At 40.7% G+C, this 23,176-nt stretch overlaps 2 protein-coding genes and 1 long non-coding RNA gene across 5 annotated transcripts; 1 reads left to right on the top strand and 2 right to left on the bottom strand.

Annotated features, from left to right (window-relative positions):
* Positions 1 to 9,744: 9,744 nt before the first annotated feature.
* On the bottom strand, positions 9,745 to 16,239 carry LOC143010727 (uncharacterized). Of its 3 annotated transcripts, XR_012964844.1 has the most exons (6): positions 16,043 to 16,239; positions 14,870 to 15,193; positions 13,738 to 13,776; positions 13,121 to 13,213; positions 10,941 to 12,492; positions 9,745 to 10,826 (listed from the first exon to the last, which is right to left on the bottom strand). It is a non-coding gene; the product is annotated as an uncharacterized LOC143010727 (long non-coding RNA). The 3 variants fall into 3 exon arrangements; XR_012964845.1 differs by having other exon boundaries at positions 9,745 to 11,084; positions 16,043 to 16,213; XR_012964843.1 differs by having other exon boundaries at positions 9,745 to 12,492; positions 16,043 to 16,212.
* A 1,597-nt stretch (positions 16,240 to 17,836) lies between these two features.
* LOC143010759 (butyrophilin subfamily 3 member A2-like) lies at positions 17,837 to 20,528 on the top strand. Its single transcript, XM_076163293.1, has 4 exons — positions 17,837 to 18,054; positions 18,754 to 19,104; positions 19,366 to 19,440; positions 19,554 to 20,528. The coding sequence occupies exons 1-4, from the start codon at positions 18,003 to 18,005 to the stop codon at positions 19,685 to 19,687; spliced, it is 612 nt and encodes a 203-aa protein (XP_076019408.1). The 5' UTR covers positions 17,837 to 18,002; the 3' UTR covers positions 19,688 to 20,528.
* Positions 20,529 to 21,086: 558 nt separating this feature from the next.
* LOC143010574 (ceramide-1-phosphate transfer protein-like) lies at positions 21,087 to 22,968 on the bottom strand. The gene is made up of 6 exons (XM_076162951.1): positions 22,878 to 22,968; positions 22,677 to 22,741; positions 22,409 to 22,590; positions 22,116 to 22,263; positions 21,691 to 21,917; positions 21,087 to 21,437 (listed from the first exon to the last, which is right to left on the bottom strand). Exons 1-6 carry the CDS (start codon positions 22,966 to 22,968, stop codon positions 21,209 to 21,211), a joined length of 942 nt encoding a protein of 313 aa, XP_076019066.1. The 3' UTR covers positions 21,087 to 21,208.
* Positions 22,969 to 23,176: the final 208 nt, after the last annotated feature.

Raw genomic sequence — 23,176 nt, 5'->3', positions numbered from 1 at the left:
AGGAGGAGCTGAGGAAGCTGAATGAAGAGAAGATGACGATGATAAAGATGCTGAACACTGAGGTTTAACTTTTCACTTTAATCTTCAGTTTCTATTACATTTTCACACATTTGATGAATCGTCCCGTCTGTCTTCTTCAGATGAAGAACACAGAGGTTTTGTCCTAATTATCAGTGTGTTTCTGGCCTCCTCTTTGACTAAATTTCAACTTCAGATAAACTTTTTACTTCTCAGATTTCATCAAAATCTCTGAGTAGATGGAAAGAAATGAAATGTTGAATTTCTCTACTAGATTATGAATCTTCAGGAGGAGATGAAGACTGATGAAGAGCTGAGGAAGGAGAAGATGAGAGGAGAGAAGGAGCTGGGGAATCTGAACATGTGGAAGTGAAATAAAACAAACCAATAAAGGTTAGTCAGCGTCATATCTGTGTGGTTGTGATAATTTTGGTAAGTCACAGATGACAGTCACCCACAAAGATTCTCCAGCATCCTTCAGGGAGAAAACTTCTCCTACATCCTCACACCACCAATTCCTGATGCGACACACGCCTTCCATCACCTGATGAGGCTCACCAGTCTGCTGCTGGCCCCTGCAGCAAATCAACAGAACCATCATCTATCTCAATGCCCCTCCCCCACTAACAAACCAAAACTATTTTGATCCTGTCATGTTGGATTTCAAAGTTATAGACAAAAAGTAACTTTTATGCATCACCATCAGGTCAATGGATTTTTTTTTTACTTAATTTTTTTACTTTTTACATTATTGGATCTTTGACTCTGTCATTAATGAGATGTAGCACTGAAGAATGAGCCACACCCACTCAACTTTGGCAGACAATCAGAGCAAAACAGAAAAATCCCAAACAAACACATGCTGTGCCACTCTTAGCCTGCTAGCTAACAAGCCACAAAGCTATTTCCTTGACTGAAACCTGAATTACTTTCAATTTGTAAATGACAAAAATATAACATTTCCTCACAAGTTAACGCTGTCAGAGCTTTCTTTTTTCTTTTTTTTTTTTGCAATTTGTTTTATTGAAGCAGATATTGTACATGACATTGTGCAAACAGGTGTAGAGCTTTCAAAGTTACACTCATGTCACACAGCAAAGTTAAAGTGTTTAATGAGCACAGAGAAAATCCCTCATGTCAGTTGAGTCTAGAGGTGGTTTGTGTGTTCGTGTTGTGTTGTTTGTTGTTTGTTGTTTGTTATTTGTTGTTTGCTCTGTATCTGTTGGGAGGCGACGCAAACATGGCCGCTGCTACTCAATAAAGAAGTTTATTCTGGACAAAATGTCAATGCTTTGACTGCTTTGCTGAAGGCAGATTGTTATGTTTTGCGATTGGTTTGATCTTAATTCAATCTTTGTTTGCTTTCAGTAAGATCACACTGTAATGTAACACCATGATATCATTAGTTAAAAGGTTTACAATCAGCTTAGCATAAGAATGACTTTGTTTCCTTGTCAACTGTTGACATAATCAAAAAGATATCAGACACAGATGATGCAGTAAAATAAAAGATTTACGATGATGACAATGTAAACAAATCAGATTAAATATATCCTATGTACCAACATCTCATTGTCCAAAAGAATGTAAAAGATAAACCACAACATATACATGTACATCAATATCTATGCTTGTTCTATAATGTGAAGAAAACAAACAAGAAAAACAAAGACATCAAACATTTTGTGATAATTGACCTAAAAGCTGTTTCCTGTTTGTTTGCAGCTTGTTGTTTTTGTGCACCAGTTTGCAGATTTTGTCTTGTATTTCGCTTCTCTTCTGTTGATCCGTCAGATTTATCCATATGAACATCTGACGCCTTTGATGGAGGGGCCATCAGTTGAAGGGCACACGCACACAGAGAGTGAGAGGAGAGAGAGAGAGAGAGAGAGAGAGAGAGAGAGAGAGAGAGAGAGATCATCATCATCATAAGTTCTTCTCTTCTCTTCAGCATCTCTCTGATCTGCTCCCTCTTCCCCTCCTTAGCTGATTGACTGATCTTCTCCACCTATCAGACACACAGATGATCACTACATTAAGTGTGTGTGTGTGTGTGTGTGTGTGTGTGTGTGTGTGTGTGTGTGTGTGTGTGTGTGTGTGTGTGTGTGTGTGTGTGTGCGTGTGTGTGTGTGTGTGTGTTCAAATGTCTCCTTCCTGTCCTCATTAAGGAGAACGTTTGTCTCCACATGAATCTGGAGAATGAACTGAACATGAACTGTTGGATTTGGATCTTCTGGTGATTTGGTCTGAAAAGTCTTTCTGCTCTCAGAGGAAAAACTCAATTTATCAGAAACAAACTGAAATCCAATCAGATCAAGAAGAAACCTCTGTGTCCTTTATCTGCAGCTGTTTCCTCAGCTCTGCATCTGTCGTCATCTTCTCCACCTGAAGCTTCTTCATCTTGTATATGAATTCAACATTTAATTTTATAAATCTACTCAGACATTTTGTTGGAAATCTGAGAAGTAAAAAGTTCATCTGAAGTGGAAATTTAGCCAAACAGGAAGCCAGAAATAAACTGATGATGAGGAGACAAAACCTGTGTGTTCTTCAACTTTCAGCACCTCCTCCAGCTTCTTCTTCTCAGTTTCAGCTTCATTTCTCCTCTTCGTCTCCACCTGAAGCTGCAGATGAACTTTACTGAGGTTTTTATCCAACTGACAAAAATGAGGAAAGAGAAGAAATATTCTGTTGAATGTCTCCTGCAGCTAAACCAGATGAATGAAGTTTATCTGAAGCCCAGAGGGACAGAGAAGGGACGGATACAACACATGATGATCATGTGAAGACGTGAACCTGTGTGTTCTTCATATGCAGCTCCTTCTTTTCCGTCTCAACCTCTTCTCTCGTCTTCCTCTCCTTCTCCAGCTGGAGAGATGAACACGGGGGATTCTTCAAATGTGTGAAAATGATCAGAAACTGAATAAAAACAAAGATTTAAGTGAAAAGTTAAAGCTCAGTGTTTCTGCTCTGCATCATCTTCATCATCGTCCTCTTCTCTTCATTCAGCTTCCTCAGCTCCTCCTCTCCCCTTTTCTCCTCCTCCTCCTTAACGTCTTTATCATGGAGGGAAATTCAACATTTGCTCTTATAAAGATGTGTTAGGTAACGGTGAACATTGAATTTCTAAGTGTCTGCAATTCAAAGTCAAATCCTGCATAAATCTACTCAGAGGTTTTGAAGGAAATCTGAGAAATAAAGAAGTGGAAATTTAATCAAACAGGAAGCCAGCAAAAAAAAATGATAATGAGGACAAAACCTCTGTGTTCTTCATCTGCAGCTTCTCTTGTCCAGCTTCTTCTTCTCAGTTTCATCTTAATTTCTCCTCATCGTCTCCACCTGAAGCTCTGCCAAAGAGCTTCACTGAGGTTTTTATCCAAGTGAAACCTCAAAAATGAGGAAAGAGAAGAAATATTCTGTTAAATGTCTCCCTTAGTTAAAACAGATGAATGAAGTTTGTCTGAAGCAAAGAGGGACAGAGAAGACACACGTGAAGACTTGAACCTGTGTGTTTTTCATCTGCAGCTTAAATATAAACAAAGACTAAAGTGAAAAGTTAAACCTCAGTGTTTCTGCTCTGCACCTCCTCCAGCTTCTTCTTCTCAGTTTCAGCTCTCTCTCTCTTCTGTTTTTCCCGCAAAGCTTTTTTTCCAGGGATTCAGCGAGTTAACCTGGAAGGTGTAGAGCGACACGATGACGTCATTACATGAAGGTATGTGAGTGGATGGAGCTGCTGAGTGCTACCCTCTGCTGGCAGCTTGTGGATTCAGGTTGAGTGAAGCTTGCTCTCCTCTTCCTCTCCCTGGTTCTCTGCCTTCACCTCTTTAGCTTTGACCTTCTCTCTGTTTCTAGATTTTCTTCCTCTGCTTTTCTACATGCGCATCAACTTTGAGACTGATTGATCTAATGAGGATTTACAGATCAAAGAGGAAATGAGGCTCGAGGCCGTCCTGTGTGGAACTTGTGATTCACAACATTTCCATGAATAATCTTGATTGGTTATGACAAACATGTTTTTATCAACTGATACAGTGATTACATCTTACAAGGGTTTGTTTTCTCTGTTGGCTGTAACAGGTCAAAACATGTCAACCTGTTCTGTGTGTTTAAGTACAATTCCAGTCGTCCGTTGTATGTGTCCCTTGTGTTTCTTCGTCCTCTTCTTCAACCTCCTACATTCAGAGTCTGAAGTTCATCCAGTTGGTTTCTCTTTATCTCTGCATGAAGTCTAAATTTTTTATTTCACAAAGTAAAACATTTTTATTTAATTGTTGACAGAGCGATTACAGTGATATTTCCTCATTTGCATGTTGATGAAGCGCCACACTAGGTCAAGTATTAGTCTGAATGTGAATCTCATCCGTATAAAATCTGAGTAATTTAAACTGCATTTGCCTCACAAGTGTCGATCATCAAAAAATCTGATATCTAAGCTCCCTCCGTTGATAAATAACTTTATTTAATTGAAAAGTTTTGATCTGATCTCGGACAAATTCTAGTGTCTCTACTGTGACATGAAGACACAGTAGAGACAAAGATGCATTATAAACATCTCTTTTAGAATGCAGAGCTCTAAAGCAGAAAATGTGTTGTCTGGTCCACTTTAATGCCATGGCAACAGCGTCCACAGAAGGTTTCAGGAGGTACAGCAAAGTAATGTCACTGCCCATCATGACCACGACAGGTTGAGATGAACCAATGAGCTGAAGCTCCTGACCTGCAGGAGAGATATTTGATTTCAACTCCTGCAGACAGAAAAGTTCAGCCACTGAAGCTCATTTTGACAGTCAGCATCACACATAATATATCAATTTTGCTACCAGTTGACCCTCAGTGATAAATCTGTAACATTCCCAGTGAAGATTGTTCAGTATGTCTTCATTTAGCAGCAAAACATGAGAAAGCAGCAGAAAGCACATTAAAAGGCTTTAAAAGCATATTCTTTTCATAGGTGAGCTGGGGGCAGGTTAATATGATAACTCAATGTGTATTACGTGACATGAAATGTTCTACTTGACATGAAATGAATGAACATGTCTTGCACACGTACAAGGTCGCTCTGCTTCAGTTCATAAAGTTACTGAGTGTAGGGGCAAGGGAGGTGCTTGAATCTTTATCTGTCACTTGGCCACTTGATGGTGGGTGTGCGTCTGTGTGATTGTGCGTCTGTGTGGGCGTGCGTCTGTGTGATTGTGCGTCAGTGTGAGTGTGTATACGTGTGTGTGTCACGGAGCGTAGCGATGATTAGTGATTACTTGCACCTGTTTGGGGTCAGGTCTTTTGTTTGGAATTGTATTGGAGAGTGGGTGAGAGGGGAGTGTTGCAGACACACACTCATCTTCTCTGTTCATGAACCGCCCCAGTATAAACACACAGCTTCTGGTCGAGATACATTCTGGTGCTTTGCAGCTTCTTCTCTGCTTCCACCAGCTCGTTGATTTTGTCTCTTAGTTTGTTTATCTTCTGTTGACCACTAAAGAGACCGTTCAATAAATAAATAAGTAATACGGTGCCACGGAGAATCTGCTGTTGATTCTGTCATACCAATGAAGAGAGTGAAAGTGCAGTGATGTCTCTGGAACACAAAACAGCGTGTCTGACTGACTGGCTCACAAACTTTGGTGGATAGCTGCCCACACTGAGCATGGATCACCTTCATGTGTGTAAACGTGTGTGTGACAGTAATGTTATTGGCACAACATAAGGAATGTAACACACAAGTATGACTTCTGTGTTTGTGTGTAAGTTACTTGCAAAACAGCTTCTTAAGAGAAGAAGGGAAGTCGGGAGAAGGAAAATCGGGCATCAAGGGATCTGAGTGGGAATTTCCAGAACAGATCAAACTTCAGAAGAAGAAACATCCTGGAAGTCTGAAAATCCATCCAAACCAAAATGTTGTGAAGTCGGGAAAAATGCCAAAATCAATACATTTGATACTATAAGTATTAAGTGATAATTAAATAATTATCAGAAGTATTTTTGTAATGGTCAACTTAGTCTACCCGCTTCTCCCTCAACTCAGCTCTGTGTGTCTATCAAAAGTCCTCATATCACTTTCTCACTGTAAATCCTTATAATCTGTTTCAGTCCTGCTGCTTTAAATTAACAGTTACAGTCTGTACTTCACAACAAACCAAATATGTGCAAAAACATACAACAGGAAACAGGAAGTTCTCATGAGATAGATGACGGTTCTGTTGATATACTGAGAGAGGGGTGGGAGGAGAAGATGAGCTACAGAGGAGAAGCTGTGTGGTCAACTTAAGTTCAATCAATGGATTTGTACAACAATGTAGTCTTCTGTACAATGTATGATTATTAATGTATGATCATCTATAATTATCAATAGAAAATAAAATACATTTGATGAATACATTTTTTGATTATCAGCATCAGGTGGTGCTGTCTCAAGCCCTAACTTTGATTATGTGCCTTTGAGCGAGAAGACTTTGACCATGACAGACAAAATGCGCTGAAACAAACACGCAGTGTTTTTCTCAAGATGTGCTAAAGAGCTCAAAGTTTGACCTCTTTTTGTGACTGAGATGAAGGTCAACGCTCACAGCAAACATCAAACAGCAACTCAAACACACCACAGGAAGAGGAGGATCTCCAGCTATATATTGACCTGTCAGTCAAAGACCTGTCAGTCGACAGACAGACAGCATGGAGGTTACAGCTCTGTGCATCAGCCTGCGTGAGTCACTCCTTTTTTTTCTTTGTCACGGCTCCTTTACAAACTGTGAGGTTTGTACGTGTGAAACAGAAGCCTGTTGGTTCAATACTCCTTCACAGACAAAACTGCTTTGATTGTCTGATTTATATGTAAGATAGAGATCAAACATTAATTATACTGAAACAGTCTGATGCTGCTGCAGAGTAATGAAAAAATGTTTGATCTTTATAAATGTACTAGTGAATTTGATTTGATTTTTTTAAATATTTATGAAAAAATGTGTATGCATATTCTATATCGCACATTGACAAACAAACTTTCAAAGACCTGATTAAGCCAAACTCACACATCTACTTGATAGCAGTCTGATGGATATCTTTGCTCCTCCAGTCATCAATGTGTTTCTGCTGCTCATCACACAAGGACACAGCCGTGACTGCGCTCAAAAAACTGGTAAGAGCGATTTACTGATACATGTATCACAGTCACTGATGATACACGACCAATGACATCTTAGTTTAATCTCATTGCATCATTACAAAAAGACACCATGCATGTTTCCTTCATTATTCATCATAGATTAAACTAAAGGTGAACAGAGTTTTGCATGTTAGACCAAATTATCATGGTGACATAAAAACAACAGTACATTTTCAATAACTTCGGAACAAGACATGATAGAATTAGAAGTTTGTTGATCATGATCAGATCAAAAAGCTGTTCAATTTCATCCCTGAGAGACTGAGCTGAGGGACACTTGGCCTTTGTGCAGAAACTAGATGAGGCATTCTATGAGTCTGCTTTGCCCTTCCTCCATCTGTGTCCATCCTTGTCTCAGGTGTGGTTTATCCTCGTTTGGTCCCTTCCAGCCTGCAGCTCTTTGAGTACGAGTCCGTCTCTTTTACCTGTGATGTTTTTGATGGGTCTTCCGGATGGAAAGTGACGAGGAAGATCGGGGCTACGGTTAGCACGTGTGCGACCGACTGGGGGACGCTGTCCTGGTCCGTGTGCACCATCAAAATTGTTTATCCATCGGACAGTGGGGAGTACTGGTGCCAGGGTGAGGGAGGAGAGAGAGGAAAGGCTGTCAACATCAGCGTCTCTGGTAGGTTTACACCCACCGAACACATGGCCTGGGTGGAGGCCATGATGGTAAATGCATGGAAACATGTCCTTCAGGTGGTGCGGTGATCCTGGAGAGTCCGGTTCATCCTGTGATGGAGGGAGACGCCGCAACTCTGCGCTGTAAGAACAAAGAAGCTTCCTCCAACATCACAGTTGACTTTTACAAAGACGGCCTCCTCGTGGGGACGTCTTACTCAGCTGAGATGACCATCCGCAATGTTTCCATGGACGACCAAGGTCTGTACAAGTGTCGCATCGCTGGACGTGGAGACTCAGCAGAGAGCCGTCTGACTGTTACAGGTGAGAGGGAAAAGACCCTCGGTGCTTTTATCTACAGAGACGAACACGCAAAGTCTAGTCTAGTGGAACATAAGCAAACACTTCCATCGCTGCAAGATGATTTTCTCACTAACCAATGAATGAACAGCCTTTGTTGTTTGTGCGTTAGTCCACCTTGTTACTTTGTATCATCTTTCCAGAATTCCAGACAGAGCTCAACTGGAACCATCCATCGCTGGATCATTTCTCTGTCCTCCTCTTCCTCCTGTTGAAGAGCATTCTTTCCCTTGTGTTGATGGCTCTGATGCTGGCTGCATTGAAACTCCGTGAAAATAAGAAATGCTGAGGTAAAATGCAGCAGAATAGATCAAATTAGATTAGATTAGATTAGATTAGATTAGATTAGATTAGATTAGATTAGATTAGATTAGATTAGATTAGATTAGATTAGATTAGAGTAGATTAGATTAGATTAGATTAGGTCAGGTTAAATTGTTTTAGGTCAGGTCAGATCTGATGTCATCAGCACGTTTTCCAAAAAGTGTAATGAGCACAATGGGTAATGTTGCGACTAACATACAACATCACTATGAGTTCATTTCATTCAGTAAGTTTTTAAACGGTACAAAGCTTAGATTTGTAGTACATAAACAACAACAAAAAACTTTTCTGTTTTGTCCTGTTAAAGGTCATGAGTTGAAACATTTGGTTGCTTTATTACAGTTCATCACATGTATGTAATAATAAGCAATGAGTTTATACTGACACATTTAGCTTCTTGAGACACTGACTTGGTGGTGTCACGTCTGAGAGAACGTCTGTTTGTTCTGACTCAAACCACGTAATACTTTGTGATCTAAAAATGTGACTGTGTGTGTGTGTAACCACAGCCTCTCTAAATACTTAGTGGGTTTGTTTGCAGCTCGCCTGAACGCTGTTACAGCTGTGTCTCTGGTTTAGCTGCAAGTACTCTATGTCAGTGTAGAGAAACATACAGGCTAAATAAACATGAAGCAGGAAACAAGACCTTCAGAGGACCCTAAGATGATTACAAGGCAAACAAATGATCTGATGCGGAAGTTTGTTGAATGCAACATTTCTTTGTTCCTTTGAATAAAACATCTGCCCATTAAGATACTTCAAAATCAATACTTCACTTTTCTTGTTTTAAATTAATCTAAATTAAAGAATCACTTCCAAGCTGTTTTTGTTGTATAAGTTACTGTTTTTGTGTTGGCAGATAAGTAGGTGGCAGCGTGTATATTTTAGTACGAACCTGGAAACAATGTTATAGAAGAATAACATGCGTTTTATGGGGGTTGTGGCTGTTGTGACTCAATTTGGACCCAGAAACCAGATTTGGACCAAACATGTGCACATGTCTTCAGTTTGAATGTTTCAATATAGCGGTATCTTTATGATTTATATCTAATATGCATTGTTTTTGACAACCCCACCCTGCCTTTCCAGTGACATTTACTATTGGTTATTGGAGACAGACCACAAAAACCAAACCTGCATTATCTCTGAAGTCACAAGGAATAACTGCACTCTTGTTGTTCTGAATGCATCTTCACACTTCCTTCTTCTTCATGTGTAAAATGGTGACCGAGCCAAGGCCAGAGATATGGAGACACAAACACAAATCCATTCTAACCATGTTTACATCCAATCAAGATATTTAGTTTGACTTTATAAAGTTGTTATTGATTGTGATCCCAGTGTCGTCAAAAAGACACAAGGGCCAAGAAAGGGTTAAAAAGCAATTCATTTGGAATGACGACAATCTGCTGTTTATCTAACAATATATAATGAATAATACAATCATATGAAATGTAATTAGTAATGACAAATACAACAATACAAAGAACATCACAAACAGATTATCTGTGTTTTCACATTTTTAAGATCAAAATCATCAAAACTTTTCACAAAATCACTTTTGTATCTGATATGGTATAATGTCCAAATCCAATCAGAAATACTTTTAGTCATCACAAACATACTTTAAAGCAGCTGCCCTGAGTATTTGAATATTTGTTCATTACATTTGTAATTGAGACAAATATTTAAATGATTCTTGCTTTGTTTGCAAAGCATCTTTCAATACCATCAGTACATATGTAGTATTTAGTGTATGCAGTATGTAGTATGCCTCCAGAGCAACACAACACTTGTTCAAAAAACCAACAAATACACAAGTACTTAAAACAGTATTACGGTCCAGGAACCAATGTGCGTGATAAACACAGATGCATGCAGAAAGACCCAAGAATCCTACATAGGAAGTGTCTTACTCCGATTACAATATCAGATTTCGTAGCTTCAAATGTCATTTAAAAGAGCAATGACTCAAAAAAGCCAGTGGATTGTATGACTTCACAACTGTCACTGTAGTGAAGTGGAGTCTGTGATCAGTGCTGTGCGCAGGTCTACAGTTGACAAAGTTGCTGGGTGTTGATTCGTTGAGGTTGTTGTGTCCCTCAGATTGTTTGTTGACATTTGATATTCTTTAACATTGTCCTTGGAGGAGCCTACAATATTAAGGAGGTAGGAATAGTTCAGGCAAAGGTAGACGGGCCAAACTACAAGGGCGGGACAGGGATGGTGGGACAGGGATGGTGGGACAGGGATGGTGGCACAGAGATGGCGACAATGCAGACGCTGAGGCTGAATGAAGCTTGGTGGCAGAGGGTAGCCAAGAGGAAGCAGTCACCCGTAGGCCAAGCTATGTGTGTGTGTGGGGGGGGGGGGTTAAAAAAGAGAAAGAACATATTCTTACTGATCCAGAGGCCGTTAATGCGTATTTTGGCGAGTTCTATTTCTCAGATCTCTTTCTCACCAATTCATTGGCGTGGTGCGCGTTAAGTTCTCCAAACCAAATTTGTCCAAATCTTTCCTATCCGGTAACCTCTTTTCGCCCGTGTGGGTAAAGCAGCCCCGAAAATCTCCACGCCATTTTCAAGACGCGGAAACGCAAATGTCTCTGAAAAGTTGAAATCATAACTTAAAACGGTAGTCTGAGATCAAACTTAAACAATTGACAATTTATTTCATTTCTAACATTTGGTATTCTACATATCAACAATGATAATATCGAAGTCACGAAAAATAAATAGAAAGCACATAACATGAAAAATCCCTTTGTCAAGCAGCAGAACCTTGTACATACCTCAGGACTATGGCACGTAGCAACGAGTAGTTAACACAGCGTTCCGACGCGGGTAGATCTGGAGACAGATGCTACCTTGATGCCTGTTCCTTTTCCCTTAAATCCACTTCTTACAATCATGAATATCTATAAATGTTTTTCTATCTCCTATGTGAAGCTCTCTACCTCCTAACCCCTATTGAGTGTGGCTGGGTTTCTTCTCTGTCATGTAGTTCATTAACAGCTCTGACTGTAGACATGCTAATCAGTAGTCTGAGAGAAGAGACCCCAGACATTTTGGCACCAATTGATATTCCCCATTCCCAATCTAATTCAGTGTTATTTATGTTCCTGAACAGATACTTTAAGTCTCCTGTAACCTTTATTCCATGTTATTCTCTATTTACATTATGTGTCCCAAGTTCAATGTACAGAGTGTGATGTAGTAAATGTGAGTGTGTTGGTGTGATACTTCTGTATCTCTGGTGTGTGTGTGTGTGTGTGTGTGTGTGTGTGTGTGTGTGTGTGTGTGTGTGTGTGTGTGTGTGTGTGTGTGTGGTGTGTGTGGGTGTGTGTGTTGATCTGTGTCTGTGAGAGAGGTGAGTGTGTGTAAATGTAAATGTGTACCTGATGTTGGTGGGTGTGTGAATGTGGATGTTAGTGTGTGTGTGTGTGTGTGTGTGTGTGCGTGTGTGTCGTGTTAGTGTTAGTGTTCAGTTTGTGTGTGCATGTGTGTAGCACGTTCTTGGATTGTAGACCAACGTGTATGTGTGTGTGCGTGTGTGTGTGTGTATCAGGTCCTTGGATTGTGGACCAGTCTGTGTGTCTGTGTGTGTGTGGGTGTGTGTGTGAGTGTGAGTGTGGGTGTGCTTTGAATGGCGAAGTGTTAGAAGTCTTTATCCTGGACTCAAGTCGTCCTTTTCCTGTCTAGTCATATGTATGTTTCCTGGGTCCCCTATGGTGGATGGCAATCATTCCTCTGTGTTTCATAGATTAGGCGCAGACGATTCGGAGCCATTGTGTTGATTATGAATGCAACCTTTGTGGATCCTAAGTCTTGTATCATGTATCTATATTTTATCCTTACACAGGCTTACACAGGCACAAGGGAAAAAATACAGAGGAACGAATGAGGAATCCAGGAAAACAATCGCTAATCCAGGAATATAACAAGGAGCGAAGCGACATCAGATGACCAGGTTTGAGGCATTCATGCAGGAACTTGGGCACCTGCAACAGCGACCTGGCAATGGACAAAGTAACAACAAATGCAACATGTTCTCCTTTCTCTCCCCCCCCCCCCCCCCCCCCCCCCCCCCCCCTGGCTCTCTGCCTCTCTTCGAAAAAAGTTAAACAACAACAATAATAATAATAATACTTTCTGCATTAAAACCAATCTCCCAAATGTCCCATTATTGTATGTGCACTGTCATGTCAATGCTTGCTTCTATACAAATATACAACAAAAAAACATAAATGCCAGAAATGAGGGAATGTGTGGTTGGGGAGAAGTGAGAATTGATTAGTGGACAAAGACACCTGACAAAGGGAAACCAATCAGACACAAGTGAAAGCAAGAAGGGAGGGGCAAACACATTCACACAGAGAAGCAGGGAGAGAGGTCTGTGACATCAGGGCTAACAACCAAACAATCTGATAAGATATTCATCATCCAAAATATAATCAAGTACAATGGGAAATAACAGTTGTCTATGAGTGCAGTCAAACACTCAGAAGAGAACATTACACATCTGTTATGTATCAAAGTGTGTTGGTGTATGATTACATCATACTGAAATACACACATGATATCATGTATATCTCGTATTTTGTGTATATCATAACAAAAAGAGTGTATGTGTGAGACTTACACTTCAAAAATGCAACAATGCCAATTACAAGGAGGATGATAACGGCAATGAGACTCCAGTGCGTCCGATGAGAATCAACCCCAACTCTGCCAACTTCATCATGTAAAACATATAAAAACAATGTGTGAAAACTTCACCTCAAGATCTATGTTACATTTTGTTAACATCATGTTATCAGGTTACCACCTGAAAGAATGTAAGAGAGATGGTAAATAGCATGGTTTACTGCAGGCTTATTTCACCCATCATCCAATTCCTGCTTTTTACTGTTTACTGGGTCCATGAAGGCTGGAGCTTATCCCAGAATGCACTGGGCCAGACAGCGTATAGGTGTCTGTTTGAGGCAAAAGATTTTACCACAGTGGTAGGACATTCAATTTCTAAACACATTCAATTTCTAAACAAAAATATTTTTAAATTGAACCCGACCCTCCTGTACCTGGATGTGTGTGAATGTAATGTGAGGATCTGGTGCAGCATCATGTCTTTGGCAATTACGATCCCTGTTGGCCTCCAATGATTCAAACATGCGTAAATCTACCTGCTGCCCCCTGCTGTGCACAGCAGAGATTAAACACAGGTTCTGCTCCATAGAAACACTGAACATATTTACTCACCTGGACCCGTATCCTTGTCCGTGTTATTATTGACTTCCACTGTAGAAAACAAGAAACACTCTATCATTTGGAGGACAGCAAAATTCTTAATGCATCGACAAAATGGCCAAGTTGCATTTCGTCCACAAAATGATAATGTGTCTTTAGTATTTTGTGAATGAAATAAAGTGTGTTGTTTTTATTTTTGTGTATGAAATCAATTCATGAGGGTGTTCTGAGTGAACGTTTTTGTGGACAAAATGCAAATGATGTTTTGGTCATGTTGTGGTGATGAGAGCATACACACATGTCATATAGAGAATACTCCGTGTTCCACCTGGCAGCCCCAGAGGTCAGTGGTTTTGACATCCAGGGGCAGCTTATATTATTATCAATAATGTAAGATCAATGAAACCATCATAATAATGGTAATGTTGCGTAGGATAAGGCATCAGGACTGTTGCCATGGTAATAGCTACATTTTTAAACCCTCAGCAATAAATGATATTTAAAATGTAGGCTAAGGTGATCTGATATGTTATGTGTGATACCTGATGAGTCTACTGTGGAGAAAAATATCTAATAAGAGAATCTGATACATGGTTATGAGGGGATGTGGGATAAAAAGAGATTTGAAACTGTTGTAACTTCATGACCTGCTGCCCCAGGAGAGAGACTCTCAATAATTGGACTGCACTGTACTGTGCTTTACCATTCTCCTCATCTCTTTCACTCTCTCTCCCTCTCTCTCTGCCTGTCTTGTTCTCCCTAGTCTTTGTCTTGCATGCTATTTCCTGATGCATGCCTTTTTGTGTACCTCTGTAATCCCACTGGAAGTTCCTATTGCACACCGGGCCGAGGTTTCTTCCTTTTTTCCCTATACGTTGTCCTCGTCTTCATGAGAGCTTTGGGCTGGGTCGGTAATGTTCCTGATGTTGTGGGTCTGTAAGCCCTTTGAGACATTATACGTGATATTGGGCTATACAAATACAACTGACTTGACTTGACACACTGTAACTGCTCTACATTTTTAACATCTTAAAATTTAATAAAATGAATAAAAAAAGAGAAGAACAAGAATGAACACTGCGTCTCAAAACATGACTGTTTTGAGGGCTTTGTCCATTCTGAGTAATATCTCTGTAATACTTACCAACAGTGAGTTCAATGTCACAGATTGGTCTGAATGAATCCTTATCCATATATCTACATTTGTAAATTCCTTCATCACTCTTCGTCACATTAGTGAGGTTAAGTGAGAAGTTTCCTGAGGTGATGACTCCTGCGAATGATGTTCTTCCCTCGAATTTCTCGGACTTATCATGTTCCATTTCCTTTCCAGACCGAGAGAACAACACATTGTCATTTCCTAATTTCCACCTCACTGTAATGTGCTTGTCGAATGGAGCCTTCAGATAGCACAGGAGAACGATGTGCTGTCCCACAACTGCTGTACACTTTTCTATCAATTTCCCCTCTGTGGAAACAAAGATTATGGTCACATCATCGGTGTTTTTAAATGACATTTCCACATTAGTTTTGATTAGATCATACAAAACAAACAATTATTAATGATTGTACTGAATTATTAATGTAACATAAGTCGGTGAGTAAATATTTCAATCAATGCCATTGTGAAATCTGACCAAGTGGACATAGTCAACCACTAGAGTCAACACAATATTTAAATTACAGACACAGCTGAAAGGCACTGAGGGTTAATACCGCCACCAAGGCCTAGTAGTCCTCCAATCCTGACTCTGTCTCTCAGTGAATTAATTTAAAAGGTTATTGATTAGAATATGATCAAAACAACTCCTCCATGCTCACTCGTGCAACCAATTATATTAATAATTAAACCAAATATATTATTAATTATAACAGAACATTAAAGAAAATGAAAAAACAATGATTTAACTTTTGTCCAGCTTGGTTCAGACAATTCACCCAAATCTGTAACAGACAAACAAACTCAACCTAAAACACAATCTGTGCCCTAATGTTATTATATCACCTGTGTGTTTCCACAGAATTACATCCGCAGACATTTTGTATGAGGAAATAAAACGGAGGGTGCCTATGAGGCTCCCGCAAGTCAAACCGTAATAACGTGAAAGTGTCACTGTATGAATCCTCAGGTACAACGAATTCAAATTTCCAAAACCTTCAAAGTTCCATCATAAACATCAGTATGACGATGTCAATCAGAATTCAGATAGCGGCAACAGCTCATTTCAGGGTGACGATCATTACGAGACGTGACGAGAGCTCGAGTGGAGCAGGAAATGAGACGCGGAATAAAACAATCTCTTGTCAAAATCATTACCTGGATTTCCCAAGATCTGAAAGAAAAGAACAAAGATGAGCAGCTTTCCATTCATTTTCAAGCCACAAGCTGAAAGAAGTTCGACACTCCGGAGGCTCTTAGCCCTCTTAGCTCTTAGGTCTCACGAGCAGAACAACACTTTCACTTTCTGTTCAAACCACCTGAGCGTATGGGACAGTACGCCATAACTTTTAAAAGAACATTACTGAAGCAATTATTATTATTATTATTATGAAACATTATCAGAACACACGATGCAGATCACAAAATAAACTGTGATCCATCAGGATGTGACTGTAATCAGGGCGTAAACAGGGAGAGAAATTATCCACATTTTGCACCAAAATGTTATATAAACCACACAATTCTGTTTTAATACGATCCAATACGTTATGTCATCTATTGTTCAAACAATCAGCTTATTAATGAGTATCAAATAGTCAATACAAACACCAAGTATATGTTGGTTATACTAAGGAGCAAATCACATGTCAGAATATGATACTATTGTGTATCCACGATACATAAATGTGTGTTTATTAGAAGTAATTTCACTTCGGTATCAAAGTATAAATGATAATCACTATAGTTGTAGCAGCATCTGGAATGTTCTACTGTTTTGACATAACTCAGTCCAACTGCAATGACTCAGTGGCTGTGACAGAGCGGCTCACAGGGCTGAGGAAATGATAACAATGATGATGATAAAAAAAACAGAAAAAGACGATAAAAACCATAAAACCATAACACTTTACAGCAGTAGCAGTTTCCTAATGTAGTTGTTTAAATATGTTCTTGTCTCTGAGTCATATTGAGGCTTTTACTGGTCTTCCTACACAGATTGGAATCATTTGCTGCTGTGGACCGATTTTAATATGTATATTGTGCTGTAAATAAACTTGTCTCTAGAATAAATGTATTTTATTTGCCGTCTTCCATACAGTAAATGTAACTCAAAGTGCTTTACCATTTGAAGGATTATCAACAAAGAGTTACACAAATCAGAACTTCTTTCTGTTGTTATGACTATTTTATTACTAATATTATTACGTTTCATTATTAAGTTCAATATGGATGAATATAGTTATAGAAATGAGAAAAGGGTAGAGAGAGAGAGAGAAAGGAAACACAGACCATCACAATTACACAGAAGCCCGAATGTCTCATTGGTGAGAACAATAAAGTCCTATCCTATCCTACAATTAAAGGATTAAATACAATGAAAAAATAATATACAGTCAGTAAAAACAAAAACAGCAGACATTTTATTGAGTATAAATCCACAAAGTTTAACTTCATTAAGCAGTTATTATGTTATTGATCCATCTTCAAAGTAGAGTTCCTTTACACTGCAACAAGACAAAGGGGCTATAAAGGGTTAAAAGTGATTCAAGTCAATATCAGCTGTTTATAATGATAATAACTTTTATTTAGTTTCTACCCTTTCTGAATGAATTATCAGGTCAAAATCAATCATCTAAATTATTCTTAACTGAAATGAACTGGAACTAGGGTGGTAGGCTGTCACAGGCTGCGTAGGGTGGTAATGTAATGTAAGTCGCTTTGGATAAAAGCGTCTGCCAAATGCTCGTAATGTAATGTAATGTAACTAAAATACATGATTGTTGCTTAGTAACCAATAAATACTTGGTCTAGTTCTCACATGACTCCTATGAATCATCATAAAGGAAGGTGTGGGAATCCCCTGACGTCGTTGTGGAAAATTATGCCTGACGTCACGAAAAGAGGAGCGGGAGGAGCGTTCAGGACTGCTCGAGAGCGTTCTGTCGCCGTTTAAAGGCAACTGGTCTAGGGTGTGTGACAGCGAAGAAGAAGAGGTGGAGGCGACGTTGACGCTTTAGCGACATTGGGAACTTAATCTGTTGGTTTTCTTTCACTTTTATCGTTACAAACGAGCTTCGCGCTGCTCCGTTACACTGTTACACGGTCGGTTTCATTGATGCGTTTTCCTTTTACGCTCTTATGGCTGGTTTACATCGGGCGTGCTGACGGTAAGAACTGCTTTGTTTTGAATGTAAAACGTTTTTAAAACGGTTAAAATGTCGCGTCAGTAAACCGAACAGTGACTGTGAGAGTTTCTGTTGAACTAAATGTTTTTTATCTACTGTTGTAATATTCATGCGATATTTTACATTACTACTTATTTGATTATTTATTCATCTTTTTAAAAGTATGTAATGACTTTGGGGTGCACAGACATTTCAGGATTATTTGGGACTTCTAACTAAGATAAATGTCTTATTTGTCGGATTTATTGAGTACAGAGTGGGTTTTACTGTTTACTGTTTACTGTTGCTAGGAGACATGAACTACGTTAATGTAAATTCATGTCAAACGTGAACAAACAGACGCTATCCAGTCTACAACAAATTTGGTTGTTGTTCTTGTTGTTTCTCATAGCAAAAGTCACTGAAAAACCAAGAAAAAAGTCTATTTTAATTGGGATTTTTAGACGTAATGTTTGTAGAATACGGGCAATTTTTTTTAAATCTCCCCTATTCAACAGTTCTTGCATTAAAAACCTTAAACAAGATCAGGACTGTAATGTAATGAGCCATTGTGTGTGAGCCTGGAATGGAAGTGAACACACACAGCCAGAAAATATCCAATCATTGACTCAAAACAGACATCTTTCTTGATTCCTGAGCCTTTTTCCCTCATCATGTGAATCTCCTGCTGGATCGTTGCAGGTCACCCTGTGGTGACTGGCTCACCTGAGCCGGTCGTGGCGGCGCTTGGCGATGACGTCATCCTGCCTTGTCACCTGGAGCCTGCCTTTAACGCAGAGGACACAACGGTGGAGTGGAGGAGGAACGACCTGCAGCGGGAGTACGTGCACCTTTACCGCCACGGACGCGAATTTCCAGACATGAAGCTGGCGTCGTACAACGGGAGGACGTTCCTGTCTGCAGACGGACTGAGGCGAGGAGACATATCACTGAAAATCATCAATGTGACGCTGGCGGATGAGGGCGTTTACCGCTGTAAGGTCCCCAAATTAGTGGGCTCATCCAAGATGGCGGATATCCAGCTTGTGGTTGGTGAGCACTTTTTTTCATTAATAGACAGGAAGTGCGTCTGGAAAACTGATTCGCAAACTGTCACTCTGACATTCTCGTTGGATGTCAGAACATTTGTGGCAATTGTGGAGCTTAATGAATCCATGAACACGTCTTAAAGCCTCTAAAAGATGGACAATCAAGGGAAAAGGTTCCAGGTTCAAACCCAGAGTTGATCCTCAACCTTTCTGCATGAAGTACTCAATCATCAATGTGATTTTAATCATTACACTTTTTTTTAAGAACCAAACTTGACAAAAACCTGGACAATGACGACAACGCTACCAAGCCTCCAAACCCAAGAGCCAAAGGTCAAAGGTGAGAAAGTGATTGCCACCGTTTGAGAAATTCTGAAACCAGGCTTGTTACGTTATTGCGCTGCAGTTAGCACAGATGATTTATGTCTTTATTTCGTCTCGTCTTTCCGTCAGGTGGTCGTTCCCGTCAGGTCTGGATCGTGCCTGTTGTTTTCGCTTCCTGTGTGGTTCTCATAGCAACTGTGATGACTGTGATAGTAAAGCGTCAAAATCTGACGAAGAGTCAGAAATCGCCCAGAATCCTATAGACGAGAGCATTTACACCTTTTCTGCCCCGATTGTTCCATTTTGTTGAAGGATTTGAACCAACAACCCCTCCAGACCCAGCAGGACTCACTGGAGCAGACACAATTTAATCTGATGCAAAACCTTTTTTCGGGGAAATCCAGTCCCCAGAGGTCACGCTGATGGGACCTAACGACGAGAGAAGAAAGAACTCTTGATAGATACATTATGGCAGAAACGGAGGCCTTGGAAGATCTGCAGCACAAAGCAGAAGCCCACACCAGTCACTGAACAGATGTGGTGATTAAGGTGTAATTTTTGCAAAAGGTAACTTAGCTTAGAAATGACAGTATTACACAGTTGGACTTTTTAATAATTCCACTGTAAAAGTGATTTGTTACTGTATTATTTATTTTGTTGTTTTGTTTGAATAATTTGCAGTTTTATAAATTACACTGTTAAAATAAATTCCATTGGAGTTTGTAAGCTCAAGGTGTGTGTGTGTGTGTGTGTGTGTGTGTGTGTGTGTGTGTGTGTGTGTGTGTGTGTGTGTGTGTGTGTGTGTGTGTGTGTGACATATTTGTTTCACTTTATTTGACCATAAGGTGTTGATCTGAGATGTCACTTCTTGTTCAGTAGATGGGTTTGTTGTTGATCTTTGGTTCACAGAGATGATAGCATTCAGCGACCTGTACCCTAAATAAAAATGTGATAAAAATGTGAATTTTCTGTTTAAGGGAACTTATTAGCTACTTTGGAGTTCTTCCTAAACTATTGCACTGTGAATTAACAAAATGCACAGGACCATTTTGCTACTCTCAATCGAAATTCTGTGTTTTAAAAAGTTCTGCACTATGTTTTCAACCTTCTTCAAAAAAGCACTTTTAGTAACATACATTGTATGGAGGTGTATGGTACATATATGATGTATGGTGTATTGTAAGGATTTTTATTATTATAGTTATTTTATTATCAAGTTATTTTATTATTAGTAACAAAACTAGTAACTTGTTTTCAAATAAATTATTTTTGCCAAAAATGCCTCTGCCTTGTTCATCCGTCTGTCTCTCCTGTTCAAACTTTCCACTGAACTGAACCTGGGAACCGGAGGGTCGCTGGTTCAAGACCAAGAAAGTGAACTGGCAGCTGGAGAGTTGCCAGTTTGCCTCCAGGGCACTGCCGAGGTGCCCAGGAGCAAGGCGCCGAACCCCCAACCGCTCCAGGGGTGCCGTAGAATAGCAGCCCTCCCCTCTGTTTGTGTGTGTGATGTGTAAGACACGGTTTGAGTTGCATGTGATAAACATTGTGAATTGCATGTGACCTGACAAATGAAGTATCTTAATCTTTATAATTCTGAAAAATTTCTATTTCCAGAAAATCGTGTGATCTTCCACACAAATCTATTTATTTTTAGGAGGTTTGGTTTCCACAGCGCCTCACTGCAGTCCACTAGCAAACTAGTGGCGCCTCTCAAACACCCCGTCAGTCTCACTGGATACAGTCCAGTTCCAGTTTTCCAGTGAGCAGCGTGGTGCGTTCATGTGTCAGGGCAGCTCCAGCATGTTGCCGTCTTGCAGGATTTGATGGGTGTGCGTGTGCACCTCCGCCAGGGCCTGGATGATCGTATGCAGCTTTGGCGTGGCCTCTAACTGGCTCTGCACGCACACCAGCTGGAAGAAGAACTTCCTGTCAGGCAGAGCGAGGAAGACAAGCTCAGCAGCCTGGCGGAGTATCCAGGAGTGATGCGGGGCCAACGCTATTCGGTAGGCTTCCCTGAGGGCCACATAAGGGTACTGTAAGCTCAGCGTCAGGGGCCCCAAACCACTTTGAATCTGCCAAACTGCCATCCCACAACGATGAAGATGAGGAATTCTCTTGAATCCATTAGAATTTGATTGATGTTAACTGATGAGGACATCATCAGCCTCATCAATAACGATCACAATCAAGAAACTCACATTGGATTCTTGAGAATTCCTCCAAGCTTGCTCACCGTGTGATCCGTGTGTGTCAGCATTCGTCTTACCTGCTCAGCTCTCCCGGCGTCTTGTGTCGCCCATCTGTGTCGGCACCTTCGGCCAAACCTTCCAGCAGGAGCTTCAACCACAGGAGGGACCGATGCAGCCTTAACAGTGTCCTGCAGCCAGAGTCGGTGCGGCGGTAGAAGTCAACCAAGCCGGCTTTTAGCTCCGCCTCCATCATGGAGCGAAGCGAACGATAGGCCTGGAGACAAAGATAACCACACAGAGTTGCTCAAAGGTAAGATAAACAGTATGTGGTGGATTGACAAGTAAACAAATCAGGTTTCAGTTTTTAGTTCTTTTAAAATTTGACAATTACTTTTTTAGTCTTTTAAAAACAACACAATAAAATAATTTGTCTTATCTGTTAATTACATAATAAAAAATGAATTGTGATTGACTGATTGCTTCACTTCCTGGCTGAACTCACCCGGCTCTCTCCATACCACGCTGGGGTTTGTCGTGCAGAGAGTTGAGCCTGTGCGCTGTGTTTGAGTGACAGCTCCTGAATCAGAGCCACTTTAACTTTGACCTTCTGGGAGAAGAAACTGACGATGGTCCCCAGAGACTCCATGAACCTACAGAGAGAAGCCATGACCTCACAATCCATTCACATACCAATGACAGACAAATCGGTCAATGATGTGTAACCGAGATAGCTGAGCGTGATGGTGTGTGTGTGTGTGTGTGTGTGTATGTGTGTGTGTGCGTGCGTGTGTGTACTTGACGAGCTCGTTCCAGCTCTGGAGGTAGGGCTCCAGCACAACGTCGCCGTCAGCCGTCACGCAGGACCTCAGGTGCAGCAGCAGACGCCATACCTGGAACGACTGGCCGGAACACTCCTGCAAGAGGGGCGGGGCTGTGGTCAGCTCCACCCACTGCTTAGGAACAGACTGGGGCTCAGGCTGAGAAGAAGATGAGGAGTGATGAAGGCCACTGCGTGTGCGTGTGCGCGTGCGCGTGCGCGTGTGTGAGATAGAGTGCGCTTTACCATCTTGCTGTAAAAACTCAAACATGGATGCCAAGCAGCGCCACAGTCTCCGCCTCCACCCTGAGCTGGAGACAAAGCAGTTTTAGGAGGTTTTCAGATCTGAAATCATTTGCTTTGGCGGCATTTACACAAAATGACCAAAAACAGACAAACATGATCGTTGGATTCGAACGAAACAGCACGCAGGAACAGGAAACTCACGTAGCCAGTAGGAGCTGAGGAAGACGAGCAGAGCCACTACAGAGGAGAAGAGCAGGAAACGCGGTAGCATCCTACGCCCGTCCAACACCATGGCAACCGACACGTGCAGAATAGACACACACAAACACACACTCACACACACTCTACGGCTTTTAATGAATGAGACACAGTTTGAAGCTGTAGTTTAATACTCTCTCACACACACACACGTTTTCTGAACAGATCCAAAGTCCACTCATATCTTTTCCAGCTTTAACTCTCTCTCTCTCTCTCCCTCTGTCTGTCTCTCTCTCTGTGTC

The sequence above is a fragment of the Genypterus blacodes genome, unplaced genomic scaffold (genome assembly GCF_046128005.1).
Source record: "Genypterus blacodes isolate CSIRO-AG114 ecotype Tasmania unplaced genomic scaffold, CSIRO-AGI_Gbla_v1 ptg000129l_1, whole genome shotgun sequence".
NCBI lineage: Eukaryota > Metazoa > Chordata > Actinopteri > Ophidiiformes > Ophidiidae > Genypterus > Genypterus blacodes.
This window is presented reverse-complemented; position numbering and strand designations above follow the sequence as displayed.